The sequence below is a fragment of the Monodon monoceros genome, unplaced genomic scaffold (genome assembly GCF_005190385.1).
Source record: "Monodon monoceros isolate NGI ecotype Baffin Bay Population unplaced genomic scaffold, NGI_Narwhal_1 Super_Scaffold_6, whole genome shotgun sequence".
Lineage (NCBI taxonomy): Eukaryota > Metazoa > Chordata > Mammalia > Artiodactyla > Monodontidae > Monodon > Monodon monoceros.
In genome coordinates, this window is record NW_021703783.1 from 85,204,813 (window position 1) to 85,229,113 (window position 24,301).

Genomic DNA, 24,301 nt, shown 5'->3' on the forward strand with positions numbered 1-24,301 from the left:
TGATATGGTGTGTGTGTGTGTGTGTGTGTGTGTGTGTGTGTGTGTGTGTGTGTAGTGTTTTAGCCTCCTTACTTACATACACACATATATGACAGTCACTATCCCCAAATTGTCTTAAGTCAAAGCGTGTCAGTGTTAAAGACATTAACTTCAAGGTTTAAAGATCAAAGCGGTGTGTTGGAATTACTTTTCTGTTCTTAAAAATAACATCAGCAACAACAAAACTCAAGCATTTGTGCATCGATAGGAATAACATGACCTTTATCCCCACATCTTCCAACATCATTGTGAGGGAGGTTGCATTTTGTATTCCAGTTCAGCTAACATTTGAGTGGCTATTCCATGCCAGGTCTGCTGTGCTGGCCACTCTGACAGCCATCTCCTTTAACCCTAAAGACATCCTGCAAAGTAGATATTATTATGTTCATCACAGTTGAGAAAATCAATGCTCAAAGAGGGCAAGTAGAGTCCTTTGGCTTTCAAGTCTTCCTCTGAGATGCAAAAAACTGGTTGCCAGAAGGGTTTTAAGGAATTTGACAAATGATGGGCTTCTGAGACTCACACAGTGAGTTTGGACTAAAAACCAGGTTTTCCAATTCCCAGTCCAACTTCTTTCGCCACATTACAGCATTGCCACCCAAAGCGCTGGGTTTTCCCAAGAGGTGTTTGGATGGGATTCCAAGCCAGCGAGATGCAAATAGGTCTGACCCACATTCCAGCTCTTGGATAAATAAAAACTCCTAAAGGGCAGCGCCCATTTTGTGTGCTTAATTTGAGAGCCCCACTGTGGATAGTCAATCAGTATTGAACAACTATAGGTACATTTGCCAAGGACTAACAGCATGGTCTCAATTTTAGCAATTAGAATACTGGGAATACTGTGGAGGAACCTCATAAAGGTGCTGAAAGCCTGGATCAAATAGTCATAAATTTCTAAGAGTTACAAAAAAAAAGCTCTGAAGTCATCTAATTAAACTCTAATTTTATAAATAAGATCCTGAGAAATTAAAATAACGTGCACAAGGGTTTGACACCAGTCGGCAACAGACCCTTTTCTGTCTCCCAGTTCTATTTGTGTCGTATGGTATTGTGAGATAGCCTTTAGGACTGTAACATGTTGTAAGCTCAAGTTGGATTGGCTGGTTATAGAGTCAAAAGTGATAATAAAATGGCTCTCAGATTTAATTTTTCCTTATCCCGCTGACCAATTGACCTCTAAGGAAATCTCCCTTGCTGGCTTTCAAATTCAACCAAGTTGGTTATTATTCCTCAACAAGTGTTTCATTAGTTTTGGCCTCCTGAACTTCTCTCCTGGCATTTCTCCCTATCTGCTAGCCCTTGAAGCTCTCTGTACTATTCTCTATATAGTTCTCCTCCTCCAAGAAGGCTTCTCTGATTACTCTTCTTCCATCAATGTTTATCTTACTTTGATTTGCATAATATTTACATTTAATTTGTTCCTACCTATCAGTAGAAACGATTTGCTGATTGCCTGGATGTTTTTTATATTCCCCAAAGAACAGGATCAATTGATTTTACTGTTTTTCTTTTTTATGGTACCTAAGACAATGCTGTGCTCCAATGAGCACCAAATATTTGTTAAAGGTACAAATCATGTTAATTAACTTTGCTACAAAAGGGAGACTTCATTCTTGATAGAAAATGAAATTAAGATAACTTTTACCTTGCTATATTTTTCTGATTTCTCAAAGACTAATTAGTGAGTCACGTGCACCTAAGTTTGGTAGTCTAGCAAAAAATTAGTTTAGTGGTGGATATTCTACCAGAATATTAGTCCAGTGGTTCTCAACCCTGGCTGTTCATTTGAATCAGCCGGGAAGCTTTTAAAACTACCAATACCCAGGCCTCACCACAGATCAACTGAATCAGAATCCTTGCAGGTATGCCCAAGCAATGATTTGCATGTATCATATTGATATTTTGATTTGCACACATTGATATGTACAACCTCACTCTCATTAACAGATTTGTCTAAAGAATGAACGTGTTCAAATGTGGTTTTGTTGTTGTCCTTAGAATCACAAAATTTTAGAACTGAGAGAGAACCAAGATTCTATCTGGATCAGTCCCTTTATTTTACAACTGAGGACACCATGGCTTAAGAGAGATTGAGAGAGTAGCCTCACATAGTGGCGCAGTGGTTGTTGAGTGACAGTTTGTATCTTGAATTAGCAAAATTCTCTGAACTCCAGTTCTGGAGCTGTAGCGACTAGACCAAGCTGTTTAGTTTTTTAATTTCTGCTTTCTTCTAAAGAAAATGTATAAAAAGTATTACATGTGAAATATTTGGATTCTAAAAGCTGTTAGCACCAGGTGCTCCTTTAAGACCCTCAATTTGGCACATTCCAACTAGTCCATTGTCACGGCAGAGGAAATGCCACCGCAGGATATATCAAAGTCGAAAATAAATGACTAGTAACTATTTGCAGGGTTTTTTCATTGGCCCTGACCTATAAGTTCATAACATTTTATGCTATCAGAGCCCAGAGTGTTTCTAGCCCTTAACTATACCACTTACTAGCACACTTATTGCTTATGAGCAAGCTGATCAACACACTGAACTTCCCTTTTCTTTCTAAAAAGGAAGATAGTGCCTGTCCTACTGACCTTGCATTTTTCAGCTATTACAAGGATTAAATCAGATGATCTACGTGGAGATATTTTGAGAACAGTAAAGCACTATTCATATATATGTACAGAATTATATTACTACATCTCAGAGCAGTGACTTGTGAATAAATATTTGTTGCTTTGATTACCCAGGCTCTAAATCCTAATTCCTTGGCACCAAGCCACACAAGAATCAACAGGAACTGGAGTTACCGCTGGACCAGAGACTCTAGTCACTGAAAGTATCACATAACTAAATATTCAGGGAGGTAAAGTGATGTAGTGACCCAGGATTTAGCTAGTCTAGGCTCTAGTCCCGGAGTCTGCTTTTAACTATTGATTTTGGACAAGTCATTTAATTTTTCTGGGACCAGAGTCTCGTCAGTGGTCAAAGGATGACTTGAATTAGAGTCAAAGATCCTTTTGATTTATAAAATCAGAATATTGGTGCTTAATTAAGATTTACTAAAGTACAATTTCCCAAGCCATTAATTCATGTGGTTTCACATTTTTAAAATCTCTTTTTGGAAGTACAGGGTTGGAGCCTAAAAACATAGCCTATTTCTGGTAAACAGGCATTTCAAACATATGTGTATAAGACCCTCTTTAAAAGAAACCTCTACTCAGATACTTTATGCTTGTTAGTATCCTGCGCAGGAGCCCTTGCTCCAAAAATAAATACATGGTTACCCAAAAAGCACGTAGTACAGTACTGGACAGAGAGTAAGCACCCGAATATTTTACGTTACAGCTCTCAGTGTGAGTCCCAGTTGGTGTAATTTAACTAATCTGAGCCTGATTTCCTATATGTAAATGGGAACAATACCTTCCTCAATGATCCACTGAGATGGTGTATATTAAAATGTTTTGTAAATGATTAAAAAAATAACTGGAAGATATTACTATTACCTAAGGAATACAGCTTACTAACACCGTGACCTTTCCATGAACGTGCTTTGTAAAGAGATAGATTAAAATCTTTCTGACTTTATTATGGACACAGCACTTACCCCAATACCTGGCTCAACAAATATGCTCAATAAAGGTTTGCTGTGTGAAAAGTCTAATCCACAGAAAGACCAAAAGCTCCATGAGCTCAGATTGCATACTTGTTTTTATTTCTAAGTTCTCAGAGCCTAGCACAATGTCTGACACATAGAAAAAGAACCCCTCTAATTCCTCTGTAGCACAGCTCAAGAGGGAGAGGCGAACAGGGTTGGCATGAAAGATGATTCTGGTAAAGGCTGCTTGGAATGGAAAACTGAAAGTTACTTGAATTCATCTACTCTCTAGCAAATAGCTTGGGAGAGCAGAAAGAGCATAGATAGGTTGCAAGTTCAAATTCAGTTTCCAAATTCTGCAACCTCGGTAATCTATTAACCTCTCCAATACTCAGTTTCCTCATATTAAAATGAGAATAGTACCTCCCTCATAGGGTTAAGCACTAAAATGGAAGCTCCACAACAGCAGGGGCTTCATTTTGAGTCCACTGTAAACATACTGAACAGTATTGAACGGTATTGAACAGTGCCTGGCACAGCATAGATGCTCAAATATTTGTTGACTTAATTTGTGAGAAACTGACTGAGATAACACAGGTAAAGTATGTAACAGAATGTCTGCATGTAGCGAACACTGATCAAATGTGAGCCTCCATCATCACCACCATCACTACCATTACTAGTATATCCGTATTATCACATTTACCGGCGGTTGTAGAGCAGCTGCCTTTGGGGAAAGACGCTGATACAAATCTCGAATTCCCCATTTACTGGCTATGTGACTTAGGACAAATTACTTAATCTATTCGGGTTCCTACGGTTCCACAAAAATCTCAAGTGTCGTGAGAAATCACCTCTGAGTCTGCAGTCCCGGCGGCACGCGATACAAGGCGGCTATTATTATTAAGGCAAAAAACCGCCGAGTCCCGTATTTATCCGAGAACTGCCTGCAATTTCCCACATTATTGTAGCTGAATACATAGCATGACCGCAAACAAGGAAGGAAGGAAAGAATTTCAAAGAGACCGAAACCGCTAAACGAGAAAAGAGGGAATTAAACCGGTGCATGACAGTTCCCACCAAAGGGTGCCAGTCTCCGCGGCTGTCAACCAGTCCAACCGGCAAAGGCTCGAGCAGCACGGTCAGCTCCGTAAGGAACAAAAAGGAGGCAGAGCCGACGCTTAGGCCCTCCCCCTAACGGTCTCTGGGCCGCTAGCCTCAGGCGGCCGCCGGACTCCGGTTTCCGGCCTTCGCAGGACCACACTTCCCAGCATGCCTTTGGAGGGAAGTCTTTCCCGCTGGATGACTACTAATCCCGACATGCCATTCGGCACTCCGGTAAGTTAGATGGAAGAGTGGAATGACCCCATTGCACACAGGGAATTGTAGTCCATTTAGCTGCTGGCTCTTAGAGGGGCGGGGAAGAGCCGGGTCGCTCTCGTCAGCTGAGGAGAATGATTCATAGAGGAGGGTCAGGAGAGAACAGTTCTGTCTGTGAAAGCACACTTAAGAGGCTGGACTCTCCTCCGAGGGAGGGAGAGGCAGGAGAGCTAGCAGGGCCTCGGGCCTGACTCCCCCCTCAGGCCGTTCGCCAGGCCTCTACCGAGTCCTGGGCCTTGTCGGGGGTGGCCGCGAGGCGCCGGTTGCTGGGGGACCGGTGACGTCGCGGGGTGAAAGTTGAGGGGCGGTGACGTCGGGCCTGTCCGGGCGGAGGCTGGCGGGTTGGAGGCAGAGGGAGGGAGGGAAGGAAGGAAGGAAGGAAGCTGGGAAGAAGCGAGCGAGCGAGTGGGGGCGCGAGGCGTTTACCTGGAGGCAGCGGCTTGGGCGCGCAGAGCGGCCGCGGCTCCCCCGCACCTGCGGCCATGGATGAGGAGCGCGCCCTCTACATCGTCCGGGCCGGCGAGGCGGGGTCTATCGAGCGGGTCCTGAGGGATTACAGCGATAAGGTAAAGAGCCCTGGCCCCGGGCGTGCGGTATAGCACCCTTGGGCCGCCCCCCGGGCTTGCACATCGCATCCCTCCCAACCCCCCTCATTCCGGGGATGCGCATTGCTCTCCCCTGAAAGCGTTTCCGGCTTGGGCATGCGTGTTTGTGCCCCCAGCCTTTTCCATCCGTGCATCCTGTATCCCCACCCCCTGCCCCCACCCTAGCGCCCACCCCTCTGATTCCGGCCCAGCAGTGTGTCCCACGGTCCCCTTCCCAAGCGTGCAAGTCACACCCCCGGAATCCGTGAGCGTGCGTCTGTGCCCCTCTCATGGATGCATAAATGCACGCGAGTCCTCCTCACCTGCATAGCTTAAAAATAACGTGTTTCTGTGTATAAACACGGGCCTTGACATGCATAAAACGTATCGGCCACGATGGCAGTTCCTTATATACGTACAGGCCTGTACAGTTTTCAATGCGTGATGTCTTATATATATGGTCCAACTTGATTCTCAGAGAGTTTACAGGGTAGATAGCATCATCCTCCCCATTTTATAGATGAGAAAACCGAGGCACTAGGAACTGAAATCACGCCAAGGTCATGGACATACTATGTTGTAACTGGGGGCAGACTAACTCCTAATAATACCTGTTGTTTGTATCACATTAACAGCTTTCCCATCCATTATCTCCTTCAATCTTGAGAGCAATCCTGTGAGGTTTTATCTGCATTTTGCAATTGAGATTCTAGATCGGTTAAGTAACTCGCCCAAGGTCATACTTCTGAGCTGGGATTCCAACCTAGGTATTATTCTTTCCACTTTACAACTCTGCAGGAAAAAGGTATCTTATATATCCCAGTCACTTCTCTGAATGTCTCTTCAAGCAAGACCCGTTAGCTCTCCATTACTTTACCTTCCAGGAGTTTTATATGCTCACTTTTCAAGGTAACATACCACACCTTTATTCTTCCATTTAGAAGACCACTTTATAGAAATAACTGACTTCTGTGAAAACACACCCAACACCATGTCACACCCTAGATATAACATCTTTCTTCCTTAAATTTGCCTCCATTCATAATTTCCCTTTCTGTGTTTCTGTGTTTGCTGTGTGCCCACCACTGCACTTCCATACACTTTGTATTGTTGAGCTGCCAGTATGCCATTTCTGTTCCGTGTGGAGAAGATAAAAAAAATAAGGCACCTTCACTCCCATTTAGTCTTCCCAACAATCCTATGAGGAAAGTGGTGGTATTCCCATTTCACAAACGATAAAATTTAGGATGATGTCACCTCAAGTCCACAGAGTCATTGAGAGATGGGGCTGAGATTTGAATCTGGGTTTTCTGACTGCTCTTTTAGAGTACCATGCTGGTTTCTTTGGGAGGATGCATGGATTCAGTTCTATTCATATCTTAGCTTCCTCACTTTCTGATACGCTTTACTGTTGTGTATCTGCGTAATTTAGGAGAAATTAATTTAATGCACAGATGTACATATTGTGGAGATTACAGTCATCCCTTGGTATCTGCAGGGGATTGGTTCCAGGACCCTATACCTCCCCCATGGATACCAAAATCCATGGATGCTTAAGTCCCTTATATAAAATGGCATAATACTTGCATATAACCTACACACATCCTCCCTTATAGTTTAAATCATCTCTGGATTACTAATAATACAATGTAAATGCTATGTAAATAGTTGTAAATACAATGAAAATACTTTGTAGCTGGTTGCCAGTTAATTCAAGTTTTGCTTTTTGGAACTTTCCAATTTTTTTTCCAAATATTTTTGATCCATGGTTGGTTTGAATTCACGGTTGTGGAACCTGCAGATATGGAGGCCCGACTGTATATTCATTCAACTTGATTTATAATTGCCTTCCAAAAAAGATTTGAGGCAGCTACAAACTGATTTTCAAAAGAAAGAAATACAACAGAAAACTTGGCCATTGTGTTGAATCAAGTAGTGTTTATTTAGCACTTATTATATCCCAGGTATCCAGCGATAAATAGGAACTTTCTTCTATGCAGAAGGGAGGAGGAAAAAACCTCGAACTGGATCTTATCTCCTCCTTCATTATTTTCTCCTTCCCTTCATGGCTAAACTAATTAGAACTCCAGATTTGCTTCCTCCAGTTTATCTCTTCCTCTCCTTGATCTCCCTCCAGGTTGGTTTCCATTTACCACTCCTGGCCAAGTGCTGTCAGAGCTTAAGTTCTGGACATCCCCAGCTCTCCTTTCACATTGGGAATGGCTTTAAAGTTGTAATGCCCAGTGTGTATCATCTGGGGTGGTATTTTGGGGACCACGCTTGAGAATGCTGTGTCTTGACGTGGACCGGCGCGACCAGCTCCTTCAGAGAAGAGCTCTCATGTTTAATGCTGATTATAGTAGGTCCAGAGTACAAAGAAAATAGCTGAGTTTTATGTTGGCAGTGGGGCATTGCCCCTCAAGGCAGGAGACACTAGAGGCAGATGAAGAAGAAGGGGAAGCATGATTGCAGTGGTCTGGCAGTAAGAATGGGGAGGTGGAATTAAATTGCCCTGCTCTATGGGAAATGGAGTCTGAAACCCTGAAAAAGCACCTGGTTATTACCATGTGCCTCATTTTCCTTATCTGGAAGCATGGATTTGGGAAATGTTTAAGAGTGAAGTGATTATGGGGCATTGAGGAGTCTAACCAAGAAGGGAAATGAATGATGTAGAGAGAGAATGATTGGTTTGTCGTTCTCAAAAGAAGGCAGCAAGTGTAATGGAAAGAAGGTGGAATTTGGAGTCAGATAAATCTTGGTTCAGATCTGCCATTTATTAGTGTCATGACTATGGACAAGTTATTTTAAGGCTGAGTCCCAGTTTCCTTACCTGTAACATAGGGTTCTATCACCTAAGTTATTATGAGACCTGAATTAAGTGAAGTATAATGCTGAACGCTGTGCATAATGCATGTAGGAGGCATTCACTAATGGTCAAGGTGCTCAAGAGGTCCTGCGGCAAGAGCACGGGTTCTGGAGCCAGACTGCCTGAACTCTGATCCCCGGCTTACCATCCGCGTGGCATAGAGCAAGGTACTTAACTTTGCTGTGTCTCAGTTTCCTCATCTGCCAAACAGAGATAATAATAGTACCCACATCATAGGTTTGTTGTCAGGATTAAATCACTTATATGTGTAAATCATTTAGAACAGTGCCTGGCACTGAAGAAAAACCCATAACTGTTAGTTTTGAACAAAAAAAAGTCAGGAATTAAGCATGTGGCATGGAGTTGACATAGCCTGATAAAAAAAAAATTAGAGAATATACTCCATTCTTTCTCTTTTTCCTTGACCCGTGCACTTTTTAATGGTTAGCAAAATACCTTGTACCATGTTTAAAGTAACATTTACCCGTCTGGCTCCAGGTAACATCTAATGTCTACTGTGTTAAGGAGATTCTAATTTTCAAGATTTCTTCCTTCATTTACTGACCCTTCTTGTCTTGGGGAGAAGGAAGATCTATCTATCCTAGAAAAAAATGAAACTTGTCTGTTTCTCAAGGGCATAATGCAAGTTGACTCAGCATAGGAAAGTATTTTTTAAAGATAGGAAGAGTGGTTGTTCTTTTTCACTTTCAGTTCATCTAATAGCATTTATTGAGTGCCTGCTATGTACTATGTATTATCCTACGTGCTTTCACATGTCATCACATATTAAAACTTATGAGGGTGACTGAAGTATTCTCCCTTTTTTTCGGGACTAGGAAATTGAGGTTCAGAAAGACAAAGTAACTGTCTACAGGCCTTAGGGCACATAGCTAGAAGTGGCCGACCTAGTCTTCGATTCAATATCCAGGGCTCTTTTTGCAAGGCCCTGTTGGCTTTCCACTGTCTATTCTGTGTTATTGAGCACAGAAGAGAAAGGGTTTTCAGGACTATTTCCTTTGGCTACTGTTGGGTCGCAGTCACCCCACTCCAGTAATAGAATGAGCTATTATTGTGGGAAGTATATATTGCTCTAGTCTAGGCTGTCCAAGCTTCTTCTCCTCCCCTAGGGCTTGTTCTGCTAACAGATTTAGTAGAGAGATTGGTTGGCATCATTATGATTATCAACAACAAACAGTGATCAAGAGCCTTGAGGGTGCATAGTAGTGTCTTAGTTCCTTGAATCCAGGGTATTTAGACAAGAAGGAACCTCAAAGATAATTGGGTCCAACACTCTCAATTAATAGGAGAAGAAACTGAGGCCTAGCATCATCATCAACTATGTTGATAACCAGAGAGGTGGCTTGGTGGCCATAGAGGCCACCTAGACATATGATTACCCCTTAGCAAGCTCCAGTAGGATTCCATTATGGAAGTGTGGTGAGTTTATGGCCAAATGAAAGGTAAAAGTTATTTAAGATACAGACAGGCATGTAGGTCTCTGAGAGTAGTCCTCATAAGAGAGGAAAACAACACTGATAGCAGTGAGGTCTTTATTTATGTGCTAGAAGAACCTGATTGATAGGGACCTAATATTGGGACAGTTCTAGAAGTACAGCCTCCACATTTGAATAGGATATATAAATATCCTGGACTATGTAAGAGGACTTTTTGTTTTACACTTTGAGGTTGCTTCTGAATGGATTGGCATATTCTAAATTCAATTTGTACTGCCTCACAATACCAGTATATTTGCTAATTAAATTAAGCCCTCATGTTATTTAGGGCTTTTGAAAGCTTGCTTTCCTTCCTTCCTTTATTTCTTTTTTTTTTTTTAAATGTTGCGATTTTGTAACAGGATCAGCCTTGCATTTAAAAAGAAAAATAAAAATTAGTCCTTGATACTATTCTAAATTATCACCTTGAGAGATTTAATTCTATGTAGAAACCTTTTAAAAGATATTTTTATAACTTAACAAGGGGCTTTCCAAAAGACGATTTCTTTTTCTGTTCCCTTACCATAAACGCAAAAAAAAAAAAAAAGTTTAGGAGAACTATTACATTGGCAACTAGGTACATTTATTCCAGATAATGTGTGGAATTAATATTTCACATATAATGGCAAAAATTAAGTTTCTTGTTTCTAAGTGCAATTATGTGTTTTCATTTGTAGTGAACCTTTACTAAGCTTCAGTTTATAACCATACAATCTAATAATTCTTGATCTTTTATTCAATGTTAGTTTTTACTAAACCTTGGGCCTGTAGATTCCTAAGTTATAGTCTTTGTTGTTTCTTCCTTTTCTTCTTTTCTTTCTTTCCTTGCTCATTCATTAGTCTATTTACCTTTTATATAAAATTTTTCTTTTAATTGTAAAAATAATATACCAACAATGAGTTTTGTCAAAGGAATCACCAGCAATTCCACCAACCCTATATAGTTGTTTTTATTTTTGCATTTTAACACTCAAGCCTTTGTTTGAAATCATCCATACATTTATGTAGGTACTGTCATCATAGACATACAGTTTGATGTTTTACTATTTTTCCACTTACTGCCATCATAAATAATTTTTCATGTTGTTATAGAACTTTTTAACCATTTTTTTTTTTTTTTTGCGGTACGTGGGCCTCTCACTGTTGTGGCTTCTCCCGTTGCGGAGCACAGGCTCCGGACGCGCAGGCTCAGCGGCCATGGCTCACGGGCCCAGCCGCTCCGCGGCATGTGTGATCTTCCTGGACCGGGGCACGAACCCGTGTCCCCTGCATCGGCAGGCGGACTCTCAACCACTGCGCCACCAGGGAAGCCCTAGCCATATTTTTAAAAAAATGGCAGTATAATACTCTCTCAGATGAATGGACAGTGATTTATTTCATCAGTCTCCTATTGTTGGATATTCAGGTTGTCTCTTTTTTTTCTTCCATAATACTCGATAACACTGCAGTGAATATGATTACATATATAATTTTTCTCTCCCCTGGATGATCTCATTAGGATAAATTTCTAGCAGTAAAAGTTCTGGGTTAAAGGCTGTGAATATTTTTATGGTTTCTATTAGGTGCTGCCAAATCACTTTCATTTTTGAAGTTGGTGTCAATTTGTACTGCCTCCAGCAATATCACTCCTGGATTATTGATGCCCATTTCTCAGAGGGCTTTATATCCTCAGTCTTGCTCTTCTTTGATCTGGCCTGTAAACTACCACCCAAAATATTCTTCCAGAATGAGTTCACACCTCCTTCAGAGTCTTCCCCTGGTTGCCTGTCACCTATATGCCAATTCAGGTATAAATTTTTAAATCCAAGGCCTTACCACCTGACATCCATTTTAATTGTTTTGCAAACGGTATGTGAGGCAGCTTCTCTTAGGTTTCCTCAAATGGCCCTTCTCTATTACCTCTAAGTCTTCCCTCTGACCATTTCATACTTTCAGAACTGGTTCTCTGTCAATATTTCTCCATCTCATTTAATTTCAAAAATTGCTTCTTCTGCGAAGCTGTCAATGCAGAGCCACCTGTAATGATGATATCTTTAGTACTTACTGTGTTTAACTCCTGGTGGGTTGCCATGTTGCCAATGAGAAATACAAAGGAAAGGCAGAGAGAGATGTTCAGTAAAGATTTTTTTAAATGAAAACTTAGGATCCATAAGAGCACTTGGTTCTCTTGAATAAAACTTGAGAAGAGATTGAGGAACTTTATGCTCTATTTTTTGGGTACCATCACTCTCTGGCAGTGGACAGCTCAACTTACTCCATTCTCTGTTTCAGCTACAGAGTGGAAAATATAGTGTTGCCAGTCATTTCAGGAGAGCCATGACATTCTTTTCTTTCAAATATTTTTCCTCAATATCATTGGCATCATCATTATTATCATCCTAATAGTTACTGAGTGTTTACTATCTTCCAGGCACTGAGATGGTACATTATATGTCGTAGCTGTTTTAACCCTCATGGCAGCTTTGTGAACTAGGTACCCCCTCTTTTCACATGGGAAATACAGTTATAATTTGTTACTTGCTTAACTAATAAGTGGTGGAGCCATGATTTAAACCCTCATTCTTACAGAATTACTTTTATGAAATGCCAGTCTATCAATTTCTTCCCTATCTACAATTCTCTGGTGATTTCTTATTGCATATGATAAAGAAAGTACAAACTCCTCAGCAACATTGGAAGATCCTTCCAAACCTCTGTCCGGTCTACTTTCCCATTCTCATCTTTCTCCACTCCTCTCATCCCCTAACATGTGTCCTGTGTTTCTCTCTGACAGAGCTGCTTATTTTACAAATACATCATACCACTTCACAGATGAGCCTTTGTTTCCATCCCTAGAATGCTTTCCATTTGCCTGGCAAACTCCTATTCATCCCTCAAGGTCCAGCTCAAATGTTCTGTACTATATGCAAAGAATTCCAGATTTCCCTCGGTAGTTAGTGGCTCAGTACTATGTCTCTTCTGTATATCTTTTTGCTTTAGTCTTTTGTACTGCTTTACAATTATTTGCTTACATGCCTCTCTTACTTTAATAAGAACTTTGAGACATGATATGGGAAAACAACTTTTTTATAGACATTAGGTATTTTTAAACATAGCAAAATCAAAAATCTGTGTATTTAAAATGACACTGTTTCCCTTTTTTCTCTCTTCAGCATAGGGCTACTTTCAAATTTGAATCAACAGATGAAGATAAAAGAAAGGTAAGCCTTGGTGTTACTCTGTGTGTGTGTGTGTGTGTGTGTGTGTGTGTCTGTATGTGTATGTATTTCATTCACGGACTTGATAAACAGTGGACTTGATTTCATCTGATAGTTTACTTTTCAGTTTCCCTTCAGTTTGGTTTTTAGAAACTCTGAGAATAAAGACAAGTGCCAGGTTTAGTATGGATTACACATAACACCCTCCTGCTCCATCCCCATAGGACCATTACATTTGCATAAATCAGGGGAATGGGAAGGGTTCAGAGGGGACTCCCATCCATATCTTCTCATCTCCAGCGATTAACTTTGTTTGGTGGCAGGACTGCAGGCTGCCAAAAATGCATTGCTAATATTGTAATATTGGGTTTATAGTAAAGCTTGGCTTTGGGTTAAGTTGTGGAAAAACAGCTATTCATGCAGCTGCCCCTCAACCACATACTGTTCCCTGCACTGGCAGTTATTTATGTTGTCAGCAGTTGTCTTGGTCACTGACTTCATGGGCAAAGAGGAAAATGGGGTCAAGAGGCTTAGGAATAGAGGAGTTATTATGAGAGGGTGCATCAGAGATAGAGCTATGAAATGTCATGTTGGTCTGTTGGGGTCGCCCGTGGTTGCTTTACTTAGTTGATTAGAGCATGATGCTCAAGGAGAAGCTCACCAGTTCTGCCTGTCTGTTTGCTGGGCCCTATACTGCTATCCCTGGCCTCACAAATGCTAAGACCAGGTAAGAGAATGACTGAATCTGTGTAAACGTATTGTTGCTGCTAGAGAAATAGCTTGAATCCGGTGCTTTGCTGGTAGTGATTTGATCATACCTTGAAATCATCCCTCTATTCACCTCCACCCCCATATTTACTGTCTACATCCTGCTCACTTTGCCTCTTAAGATTTCTCAGTACATTCTCTCCTTAACCCCGGCCCTAGTTCAGTCCTTCATCTGGATTACTGTACCAGTTTCCTAACTATCCCTGCTTTTCCCAGTTATATGTCCTTTCAGTCCATTGTCCATAATTCTGTAACAACAATCTGACTGTGTGATGCCCCCTTGAGTAACTTTGTTTGTCTATAGAATAAAGTTCAAGCTTCTTAACATGACCTAGATGCTCAGTGATCTGAAGTTTGCCTACTTTTTGCAGCCTATTGGTTGCTTCTCTCCCTTGTAATTTATGCTCTAGCAATATGAAATATTTCCAGTTACATACACATCCCCATCCCTTCTGTTTCCTACTTCCTACCTTTGCATATACTGGCAGTATGTACCAAAATTACAGATGTGTTTTGCCCTTTGACCAGGCAGTGTCACTTTTAGATCTATTCTGTGGACAGATTGAAATAAAGTAAACAAAGTTATTCACTGAAGCATTGTACATAGTAGCAGACGATTGGAAACAATAAAGCCTCCAGCAATTAGGGAATATTTGCAGAAACTTGCATACATTTGCATAATGGAATATTGTGCTGTGGTAAAGAGGGAGGAAGAGGGAGAAGGAGAAAGACTGTTATGTGCTAATGGGAGAGATAGTTACATGAAAAGAAAAAAGAAACAAGGTGTTAAAAAGAACATGTTTTTAATATACTCATGATAGGTATTCAGGCTAGGAAGGCAGCTGCTATTTGGTTTAGTTGGGAGGATCCGTACTATATAGATTCTGTGGTGCCTTGTAAATCTGACACTAGAATCTTTGGTAGTGCTTTTACTGGTCAAAATAAGTGCATGAAGACAGAGATACCCCCCACGCCATATGACTTTCAGTTAAGGGGAAAAAAATTTCCCACACAGTTATTAATAAAGCATGTTTGTTTCCTGTAGGATAATAGCAAAACCTAACATTTTCCAAGTATTTTACTGCCTTTTAAATCTTTGGTGACAGTAACTACTGTACTAGTGTTACTTTCAGTATTACGTGTAGATTGCTGCTTCCTGGGAGGTCTGATATAAACAAATGTCATTAGGGACCTAGCTAGGTAATCTTCATTAATGGAAAAACATTGGCAAACAAAACTATTTCAGTCTCCAAGGGTTAAAACCATTAGAGACTCTTCATGCCTAAGTCCCTAAAAAGACTTTGAAATCAAAATTATTGGACTTCTCTAAAGGCTCTACATCCTAACAGCCTTTTAAGTTCCCAGTGTAGAGAGGCATGGAATAGTAGGCATGTCTCCAACATTAAACCCAATCTTAAAATAAGAGGAACTCAAATTACCATCCAGTTTGTTTTGCTGCCCTAGTTCTCTTTTTCTTTCCTAAACATGTCTCTGGAGCCTTCTACCAGCAGCTCCTTGGTAACAGCAGCGCCCCTTTCAATAAACTACAGGTGCTGTTGCTCTGAAAAACACACCTCTCTTATGTAAAACCTTGTGGCAACCTATAAGTAAATGTAAGGAAATAGAGCCTTTCAAAAAATAAAACTTGATTATACGAACTTTGTAGGAATTGGTTATAAGGTAATGATCCTTAGACCTAAGTCCTAACGCGTAGCATTTTGCATTTTTAGAAAGATTTGCTTTTCATTAGTAATACAGTAATGTTGTAAGTATGGTGAGAATATCACCATCCCAGTTTTATGGATAAGAAAACTGAGGCTTATGTTAATGACAACTTGTTAACACTCATATCACTCGTAAGTGGTGGAGCCTCAAATAGAGAACAGGTTTTCTGGCTATTGTGTGCAGCTCCTTCACTGCTCAGTGCTCCATGGCTCCCATTACCACTTGAGGTATATCTCAGATGGTTTGAAATTATGACTCAGTACCTTGTTTTATCTCTTATTTCATACCTTGAGACACCATTTAGGCAACTAGACTTAAACTGGAAAATATCAAAGGAAATTACCAACTAGGAATGCTTAAATTTTTCCGGAGAAGTAAAGTCAGATACAATTGCTAATGTTTGTGCATAGAATGCAAATAGTTCCAGGTGCGTGTGGCTCATGATATATTTGGGTATAAGCACCTGTGCTTATTGAAGCGTTTGCTTTACATCTTCTCTACCTCAGTTGGTGGCTGTGATTATCTACCAGCACATAAACACATATACCATGCAAATATGTAGGATGGAGGGAGGTATGATGAATAATCTGAAAATTTACAGCTTGAGGAAATGAAAGCTCTTATATTGGTTTCTAAAATACAACTGATCTCAAGGCCAATAAAGAGAACTAATTGCAATAAATGTTGAAAAATACTGTCATAAAATGATTAAAAGAATTGCAGCTCTTTCACCTGTAAGATAAGAATACAACCATATTAAATGCAGAAAACTTCACTTGTTGTCTGAGATAAACCTTTATGTATTTAGTAATTTTCCTCAAAAGAGTGAAGTTAAAAATAAATTTCAAGCTTTTATTTCATTAACTTCAAACTCACATAGGTAAGCTCATACTTCTGTGAAGGCAGAGAGTAATTACTGAGTTGAGAACTCTTTGAGGATGAAAATTCTGGCTTACTTTTCTTTGTATTTTCAGTCCCCAGCACTGCATGTGGCACAAAATAGGCACCTACAGTAAACACCTGTTAAATGAATAAAGGGGACTTGGAGCTTGAGTGGAGGCCAGAATTCCTATAACTTGTACATACGGTTTGGTTTTGAGTTTGATATTCTCTTAACTAGAGAGCAGAATCTCAAGCACATTTCATAATGTTATTTACTGAAAAAGCAGAATACAAAAGTATTCATACAGAATGATCACAACCATGTAAAACTAATAAAAACTATGCAAAGAAGATTGTCTACAAGGAAATTCACTAAAACAGTGGCTTAGCATTATTACTGTGGATGATATTTTAATTTCTCTTTTCTGTATTTTGAACTTTTCTGTTATAGTAAATGATAATGATATAAGAATATGATAATTACATATTATATGTGATAATATATTCTTTTATAGTAGTGTGATTGGGGGCATAAGCAAAGACCAATATACTTTTTAATCATTTATTTTCTTTAAAATTGGGCCTTTGTGATTATCTTACACATTCCTTTTGGGGGAACATAAAAATGTTACTAGGTTTGGAGGTAGTATCACTTGTGGAGCCAGTTTATGGAGTGAAATAAATTTATTTGAACACAAAAGTCCATTCTACCATTTGAAATATTTCTTCTTTTTACTCTTTTTCCCCAAAGTTGGATGTACTTGGCATATTAGTAGAGATCTCTGTAGTCCACAAATATTTTTTCAGTAATTCCTGTGTGCCAGGTCCTGCGTTAGGCCTTAGTTCCTAAGTTGGCTACTTTCCTATGGTGTTTGGTTTGGTGCTTTCTCAGCTATGGATGCATACTGAGGGTTGCCATTGTGGACTATAGAAAATGAACGGGTAATTTTCCATATTAGAGTCCCCCAAGGAAAATGTGCCAAGATAGAACCATCAATCCTATACTGTGAATCCATGCTTAGGAATAGCTTGAGGCATGGATGCTTGTTCTGAAAGCCTTTTACACTTAGTTTAGTTATTTGAAATTGTTAAACTCCAGTTTTCACTAAAACAAAATGAGCTTTGTGTGTCTTGCAAATTTGACTCAAATTTTATTTGATATCTTCACCTTAGGGAATACTTTGATATATGATGCAAGTACAATTCTCATTTAGAAACCAATAACTTTAAAAGATAATCCTTTTTAACATCTTGATTTCTTTAAAACACACAAACACACACACTACCAAAAGCGTTCTAAAACTTTTACTTTTTAAAGTTTCTGTCCAGCTGGATCTGGCATAAAACTTGACTAGAAGGCTGAATTACATCATAGGCCAGGATGAATGCCTCACAGTAGTTCAAAAATGAAACAATTTAAACTTCATTTCAGACTCCATTTTTTATTTTAGATGTTTTGCCAAGGTATTGAAGGACTAAATGTGGGAAGAAAACAGAACAGCCCTTCTGATTTAGTAAGCCATAGATGTGGCAGTCCATACATGATCTCTGTATGGATCACTTTTTAGGATTTCTGCCTGGGAATGTTAAGAGTAGTATCTCTGATTTACATTTTAGAGTTTCGGATCCTTTTTCTCATATAGAAAACTCATCAAGAAGTTCTGCTTCCAGCCATGACAGTGTGAGAGCTTTATGGACCTGCTCCCCAATGAAACTGGTTATTTTTAAAGAAACAGCCATTTAAAGTCTCTGGAAATAGTCCTAAGAGCATGCAGTCAATAAAGGAACACTTATTCAGGACAATCTACTAAAACTCAGTCAGAAGAGTGAAAGTCTGTGGGATTTGAACCGAGACCTGCTCCCTGTCTTCCCACTCTCAGTGGAGAGAGATGGAAACTCTCCTCCAAACTGATGGAGCCAAGAACACGGAGCTCCCACTTCCTTCAGCTCTCAGTTGGAAGGCTGTCTACCCAGTAGAGACAGGGGTAAGGTCAGCATTTCTCATCCTGCGTGAGCTACATGTCGCTGGGACAAAATTCTGGGTGAATACAGCCGAGAGGTGGGGTCTCCCTCCTTTCACCCAATCCCCACTCATGGGACAGAGGCTCTACCTTGGGTAGGGCACCATTGAGAATATTAGGGCCCCAGTTGCACTCGCCCTGGCTGGTGGGACACAGGTTCCACCCTGGAAGAGGCCAGCTGAGGAGTTCTGGGTCTGTTGTTCCCCTGTCCTCTCCAGTTGAGCTCTCAAGGAGGTGTCACTCAGAAAGAAGCATGCTGTTGTCTCCGCCCTCAGCATCAGAACCAGGCTCAGGAATTTTGCCCAGAGGAACATGCAGAGCTTATAACAGTGAGCTCTGAATCTCTCCCCAAAGGAACCAACTTAATTTGCAACAGTGTGAAGTTCCTGCCTGAAAGTACAGGTTGTGGTGAAAGGAAATTGGGAGGAGAGTGACAGATTCATTGGAAATATAAGGCTAACCAGACGGCTAGGTAGTTTGCTAGAAAGAAAGTAGGAAAGACAGCTGGGAGGAACCCTCCTGTAGTTAGAACAAATCTTAAATACTTACCTCAGGAACTATCTCTTCAAAGGAGCCCTAATAAATTGGCTCAGTTTGTAGAGTAGTTTATGCCCCAAGACATTGTTGAAGACAATAGATCAATCAGCCTGCAGTTAGTGGAGCTTAACAGCTGGGTGTGGTCAGGGAAAGAAAGTCAAAAGAGAGGCCTGCCAAAGCCACTGTTATCCCAGGATGACTGTGGCATACAAAAGGGTGAGCCCTATGAGGAGGAGCCCTATACATCTGCAGGGAGGAGGAGGAAAATATACTTAACTAAAATAATTCAGCCAGTCACTGAGCAAATAAAAAAATAACAATAGCAAATCTTGGAGGGTATAAGCATTACCCAATGTTGATATAATATATTATCTAAAATGTCCAGTTTCAAAAAAAAAGCCATGCAGAGAAACAGGAAAGAATGAGCTGTGCACTGGGGAAAAAGCAGGCAATGGAAACTGCCTGTGAGAATGACTAGATGTTGGATTTAACAGACAGACTTCAAAGTAGTCATTATAAATATATTCAGAAAACTGAAGGAAACCATATTTAAAGAAGTAATGCAAGGTTTGATGACAATGTCACATCAAATGAAGAATATCAATACAAAGATAGAAATTATTAAAAAGAAAAAGAACCAAATGGAAATTTTGGAAATGAAAAGTACAGTAACTGAAAAAAAAAAATCACTAAAGAGGCCCAACACTGGGTTCACACTGGCAGAAGAAGGAATAAGCAAACTTGAAGATAAATCAATAGTGTAAACAAGGTAAAGAACTGAGGAAAAAGAATAAAGAAAATGAACACCTCAGAGAAATATGAGACAACATTAATATACCAACATACACATAACTGGAGTACCAGAAGGAGAGGAGAGAGAAAAGAGAAGAAAAAATGTTTGAAGAAATGATGTCTAGGGACTTCCCTGGTGGTGCATTGGTTAAGAATTTACCTGCCAATGCAGGGGACACAGGTTTGAGCCCTGGTCCGGGAAGATGCCACATGCTGTGGAGCAACTTAAGTCAGTGCGCCACAACTACTGAGCCTGTGCTCTAGAGCCCGTGAGCCACAACTACTGAGCATGCGTGCTGCAACTACTAAAGCCTGCGAGCCTAGAGCCCATGCTCTGCAGCAAAAGAAGCCACTGCAATAAGAAGCCTGTGCACCACAATGAAGAGTAGCCCCTGCTCACTGCAACTAGAGAAAGTCCATGTGTAGCAACAAAGACCCAACACAGCCAAAAATAAATAAATTTATAAGTGCATCCATTCTTTTAAAAAAAACAAGTCTAAAGTCTTTCCAAATTTATTGGAAAACACCTGCATATCCAGAGAACTCAATAATGCCTGAGTAGAATAACCTCAAAGAGATCCACAGCCACACTAGAGTAAAAATGCTGAAACTCAAAGACAATGAGAAAATCTTAAAAGCAGGGAAAGAAAAATGACTCACCACTTACAAGGGAACCTCAGTGATATACACAGCTTACTTCTCATCAGAAATGTAGGCCAGAGGCAGTGGAATAATATATTCAAAGAGCTCAAAGAAAAAATTCAGCCAAGAATCTTATATCCAGCAGAGCTATCTTTCAACATTACAGGGGAGATAAAGACATTTTTAGGTAAATGAAAAAATGAATTTGTTCTAGATCCACCTTACAAGAAATACTAAAAGTTCTTCAGACAGAAAGCACATCACCCCAAACAGCAATTTGAATGCACAAAAAAACCCAAAAGAGAACTAGTAAAGGTAATTATGTAATTATAAAATATAATATAAATGCATGTTTCTTCTCCTTTATTCTCTTAATTGATTTAAAAAGCATCTGTGTAAAACAACATGTGTATGATATATTGTTCAGCCAATAACGTATAGAAATGTGATATATTTGCCAAAAATAGCACAAAGGTTGATGAGAGCAAAGCTGTACTGGACTAAAGACGTGACTCTAGATAGTAACTCTAATCCTCAAGAACAAATCAAGAGAACCAGAAATTATAAATAAGAAGGCTAATATAACAAAAGTTATACATATATACTTGCTGTCCTTTCTCCTCCGTGTCTTCAAATTATATATCAAGTAATAATTGTTGTTATACTATGAATAACAATAATGCCACAAAAAGAGGGGAAAGGAATAGCATCATATAGAAGTAATGTTTCTATATCTCACTGGAATTAAATTAATCTAAATCTGGAGCTAATTCTGGTAAGTTAAGGGGTGTGTGTGTGTGTGTACATATATATACACTAATCAAGCTCTAGAGCAACAACTAAGGAAATAACTCAGAAAGTAAATCTGTTTTGTGGAAAACTACAAAATTTTGTTGAAAGAAATTAAAGAAGATCTAAAGAAATGGGAAAACATCCCATGTTCATAGATTGGAAGACATTATTGCTCAGATGGCACCACTTCCCACTTGATCTACAGATTTAATGAGATACCTTTTAGAATCCTGGGTAGCTTCTTTGTAGAAATTGACAAGCCAGTTCTAAGATTCATATGGAATTGCAAGGGATGCAGAAGAGCCAAAACAATCTTGAAAAGAACAAACTTGGAAGACTCATAATTCCCAACATCAAAACTTATTACAAAGCAACAATAATCAAGACAGTGTGGTGTTGACATGAGGATAGGTAAACATAAATACGGCTGATTCTTGAGCAACTCAGGGGTTAGGGGCGCTGATTCCCTGAGTAGTCAAAAACCCAGGTATAACTTTATAGTTGGCCCTCCATATGCATGGTTCTGCATCCGCAGACTCAACTAACTGTGGATCTTGTAATACGTATTTACTGGAAAAAACCTGCATATAGATATAGATGTAGATCAGTGGAATAGTCCTGAGAGTCCAGAAATAAACCAACGTGTCTGTGGTCAACTAATTTTTGACAGGGGTGCCAAGACCATTCAGTGGGGAAAGAATAGGCTTTTAACAAATGGCACTGAAACACTTAGCCACGTATAACAGAATGTATTGAACCTTTACCTTACACTGTATGCAGAAATTTGCAAAAATTAACTCAAAATGGATCAGACCCAAATGTAAGATCTAGAACCGTAAAACTCTTAGCAGGAGCATAGGATAAGTCTTCATGACCTGGATTTGGCAGTGGATTCCTAGATAGGACACCAAAAGCACAAGCAACCAAAGGAAAATAAATAAATTGGACTTCATCAAAGTTAACTTTTGTGTTTCAAACGACACTATCAAGAAAGTGAAAAGACAGCCCACAGAATGGAAGACACTATTTGCAAATCATATATCTGATAAGAGACTTGTGTCTAGAATATATAAAGAACTCAATGATAAAAAGACAACCAAATTTAAAAATGGGCAAAGGATCTGAATAGACATTTTTCCAAAGAAGATATACAAATAGCCAATAAACAGATGAAAAGATAACATCATTAATCATCAGGGAAATACAAATCAAAACCACAATGAGATACCAGTTTACATTCACTAGTATGGCTAAAATCAAAAAGTCAGATAATAACAAGTATTGACAGGGATGTGGAGAAAATAGAACCCTCATACATTACTGATAGGTTACTGCATGTACAGTGGTGCAGCCACTTTGGAAAACAGTCTGGGAATTCCTCAAAGGATTAAACAGAGTTACTATATGACTCAACAATTGTACTCCTAGGTATCTACCCCAAAGATATGAAGATATATGTCCACACAAAACCATGTCCTTGAATGTTCATAGCAGTATTATTCATAACAGCCAAAAGATGGAAATAGCCCAAATGTCCATCAGTTGTGAATAGATAAATGAAATGTGTTATATCTATACAATGGAATATTATTTAGCCATAAAAAAGAACAAAGTAACTGATAAGTACTTACAACATGGATGAACCTTGAACACATTATGCTAAGTGAAAGAAGCAAGACACAAAAGGCCCCATAATGTATGATTCCATTCATATGAAATGTCTATAATAGGCAGATCTGTAGTGACAGAAAGTAGATCATTGGTTTCCCAGGATCTAGGGACAGGGGAATGGGGATTTACTGGTAATGGGTATTGGGTTTCCTTTTAGGGTAATGAAAATATTCTAAAATTAAACAGTGATGATGGTTGCACAAGTGTGAATATACTGAAAACCAATGAACTATGTACTTTAACAGGGTAAACTTTATGAAATGTAAATTATATATTGATAAAGCTGTTATTAAATACTACATGCCCATCATTCCAAGCACTGTATGAATATTAACACATTTAATACTTAACAACAAAGCTATAAAGTAGGTACTGTTATCTTACTTGTTTTACAGATGAGGAAACTAAGGCACACAAAGAAATTACTTGCCTATCTAGTGAAGTAAATTACATGCCTAAACTAGTGAAGTAGGAGGACATTATTTAAGCCTATGCAGTCTGGCTCCACAGCCCTTGTGCTGCACCATACTGCCACTCATTAATAATTGAATTGACCTGTTTTTAGTTTATGAATTGATTCTATTTTCTGATTGTAGGCATCCAAAATTTGAGACACGATGCAGAGCATAAACAAAGCTTTGACATTGAACTAATTAAGACCATTGACAGGAAACAGAAGCACATGATTTGCAGTATGACTGGATATGATAACTAGTAAGGATATCTAGTGTCAGCCCTCCCCATTAGTAGTACAGAAATTGACCTATAGGAGTTAGGCATGCTGCAGATTTTTTTTTTTTACTATTATTATTATTTTTCCTGCCTAAAATGTAGGGTTTTTTTCCTCAGCAATTAGCTCTTCCTTACAAAGTTTGACCATGTACTAAGGAAAGTGGAGAGCGTGTACATCTTTGGCTAATTAAAAACTCTTAGGACCTGAAAGAGTTCTTGGCTGAACAGACATTTCCAGTGTTCCTAACTTCCCCATTTATAAATGAAAAATTGAGAGGTTGACTTACCTAAGGTTACAGTTAATGAGTGGAAAATCTGGGACTCAAACTAGGTCCTCTCCCTCCTTTTCTACCTTCAGTGATCATTGTTGTAGGGCGGCTCCTCAGGGAACTTACAGTATAGTAAGGGACCCAGAATATCTTCCAGTGCAGTGATTCCCTCTAAGGTATCTTGCACTGAGGGTAATCACACTCTGACTGAATACTTTCAGTAATGGGAACCGCACAGCAGCCACTCTGCTGTTAGATAACTTTACTTGTTAGAAAGCTTTTACTTGTATGAACTCTAAATCTGCTTTAGTTGATCCT

The 24,301-nt window shown here is 39.5% G+C and overlaps 1 protein-coding gene across 3 annotated transcripts in view; it reads left to right on the forward strand.

The window, feature by feature from the left end:
• Nucleotides 1-5,180: 5,180 nt before the first annotated feature.
• RIC8B (RIC8 guanine nucleotide exchange factor B) overlaps nucleotides 5,181-24,301 on the forward strand; it is a 119,213-nt gene continuing 100,092 nt past the window's right edge. For 2 of the 3 annotated variants that reach the window (XM_029205162.1, XM_029205163.1), the window contains exons 1-2: nucleotides 5,181-5,578; nucleotides 13,108-13,155. In XM_029205162.1, the coding sequence (XP_029060995.1) occupies nucleotides 5,495-5,578; nucleotides 13,108-13,155 (132 nt within the window). In that variant the 5' untranslated portion in view covers nucleotides 5,181-5,494. The remainder of the gene's footprint in view (nucleotides 5,579-13,107; nucleotides 13,156-24,301) is intronic. The other variant, XM_029205164.1, reaches the window with a different exon arrangement.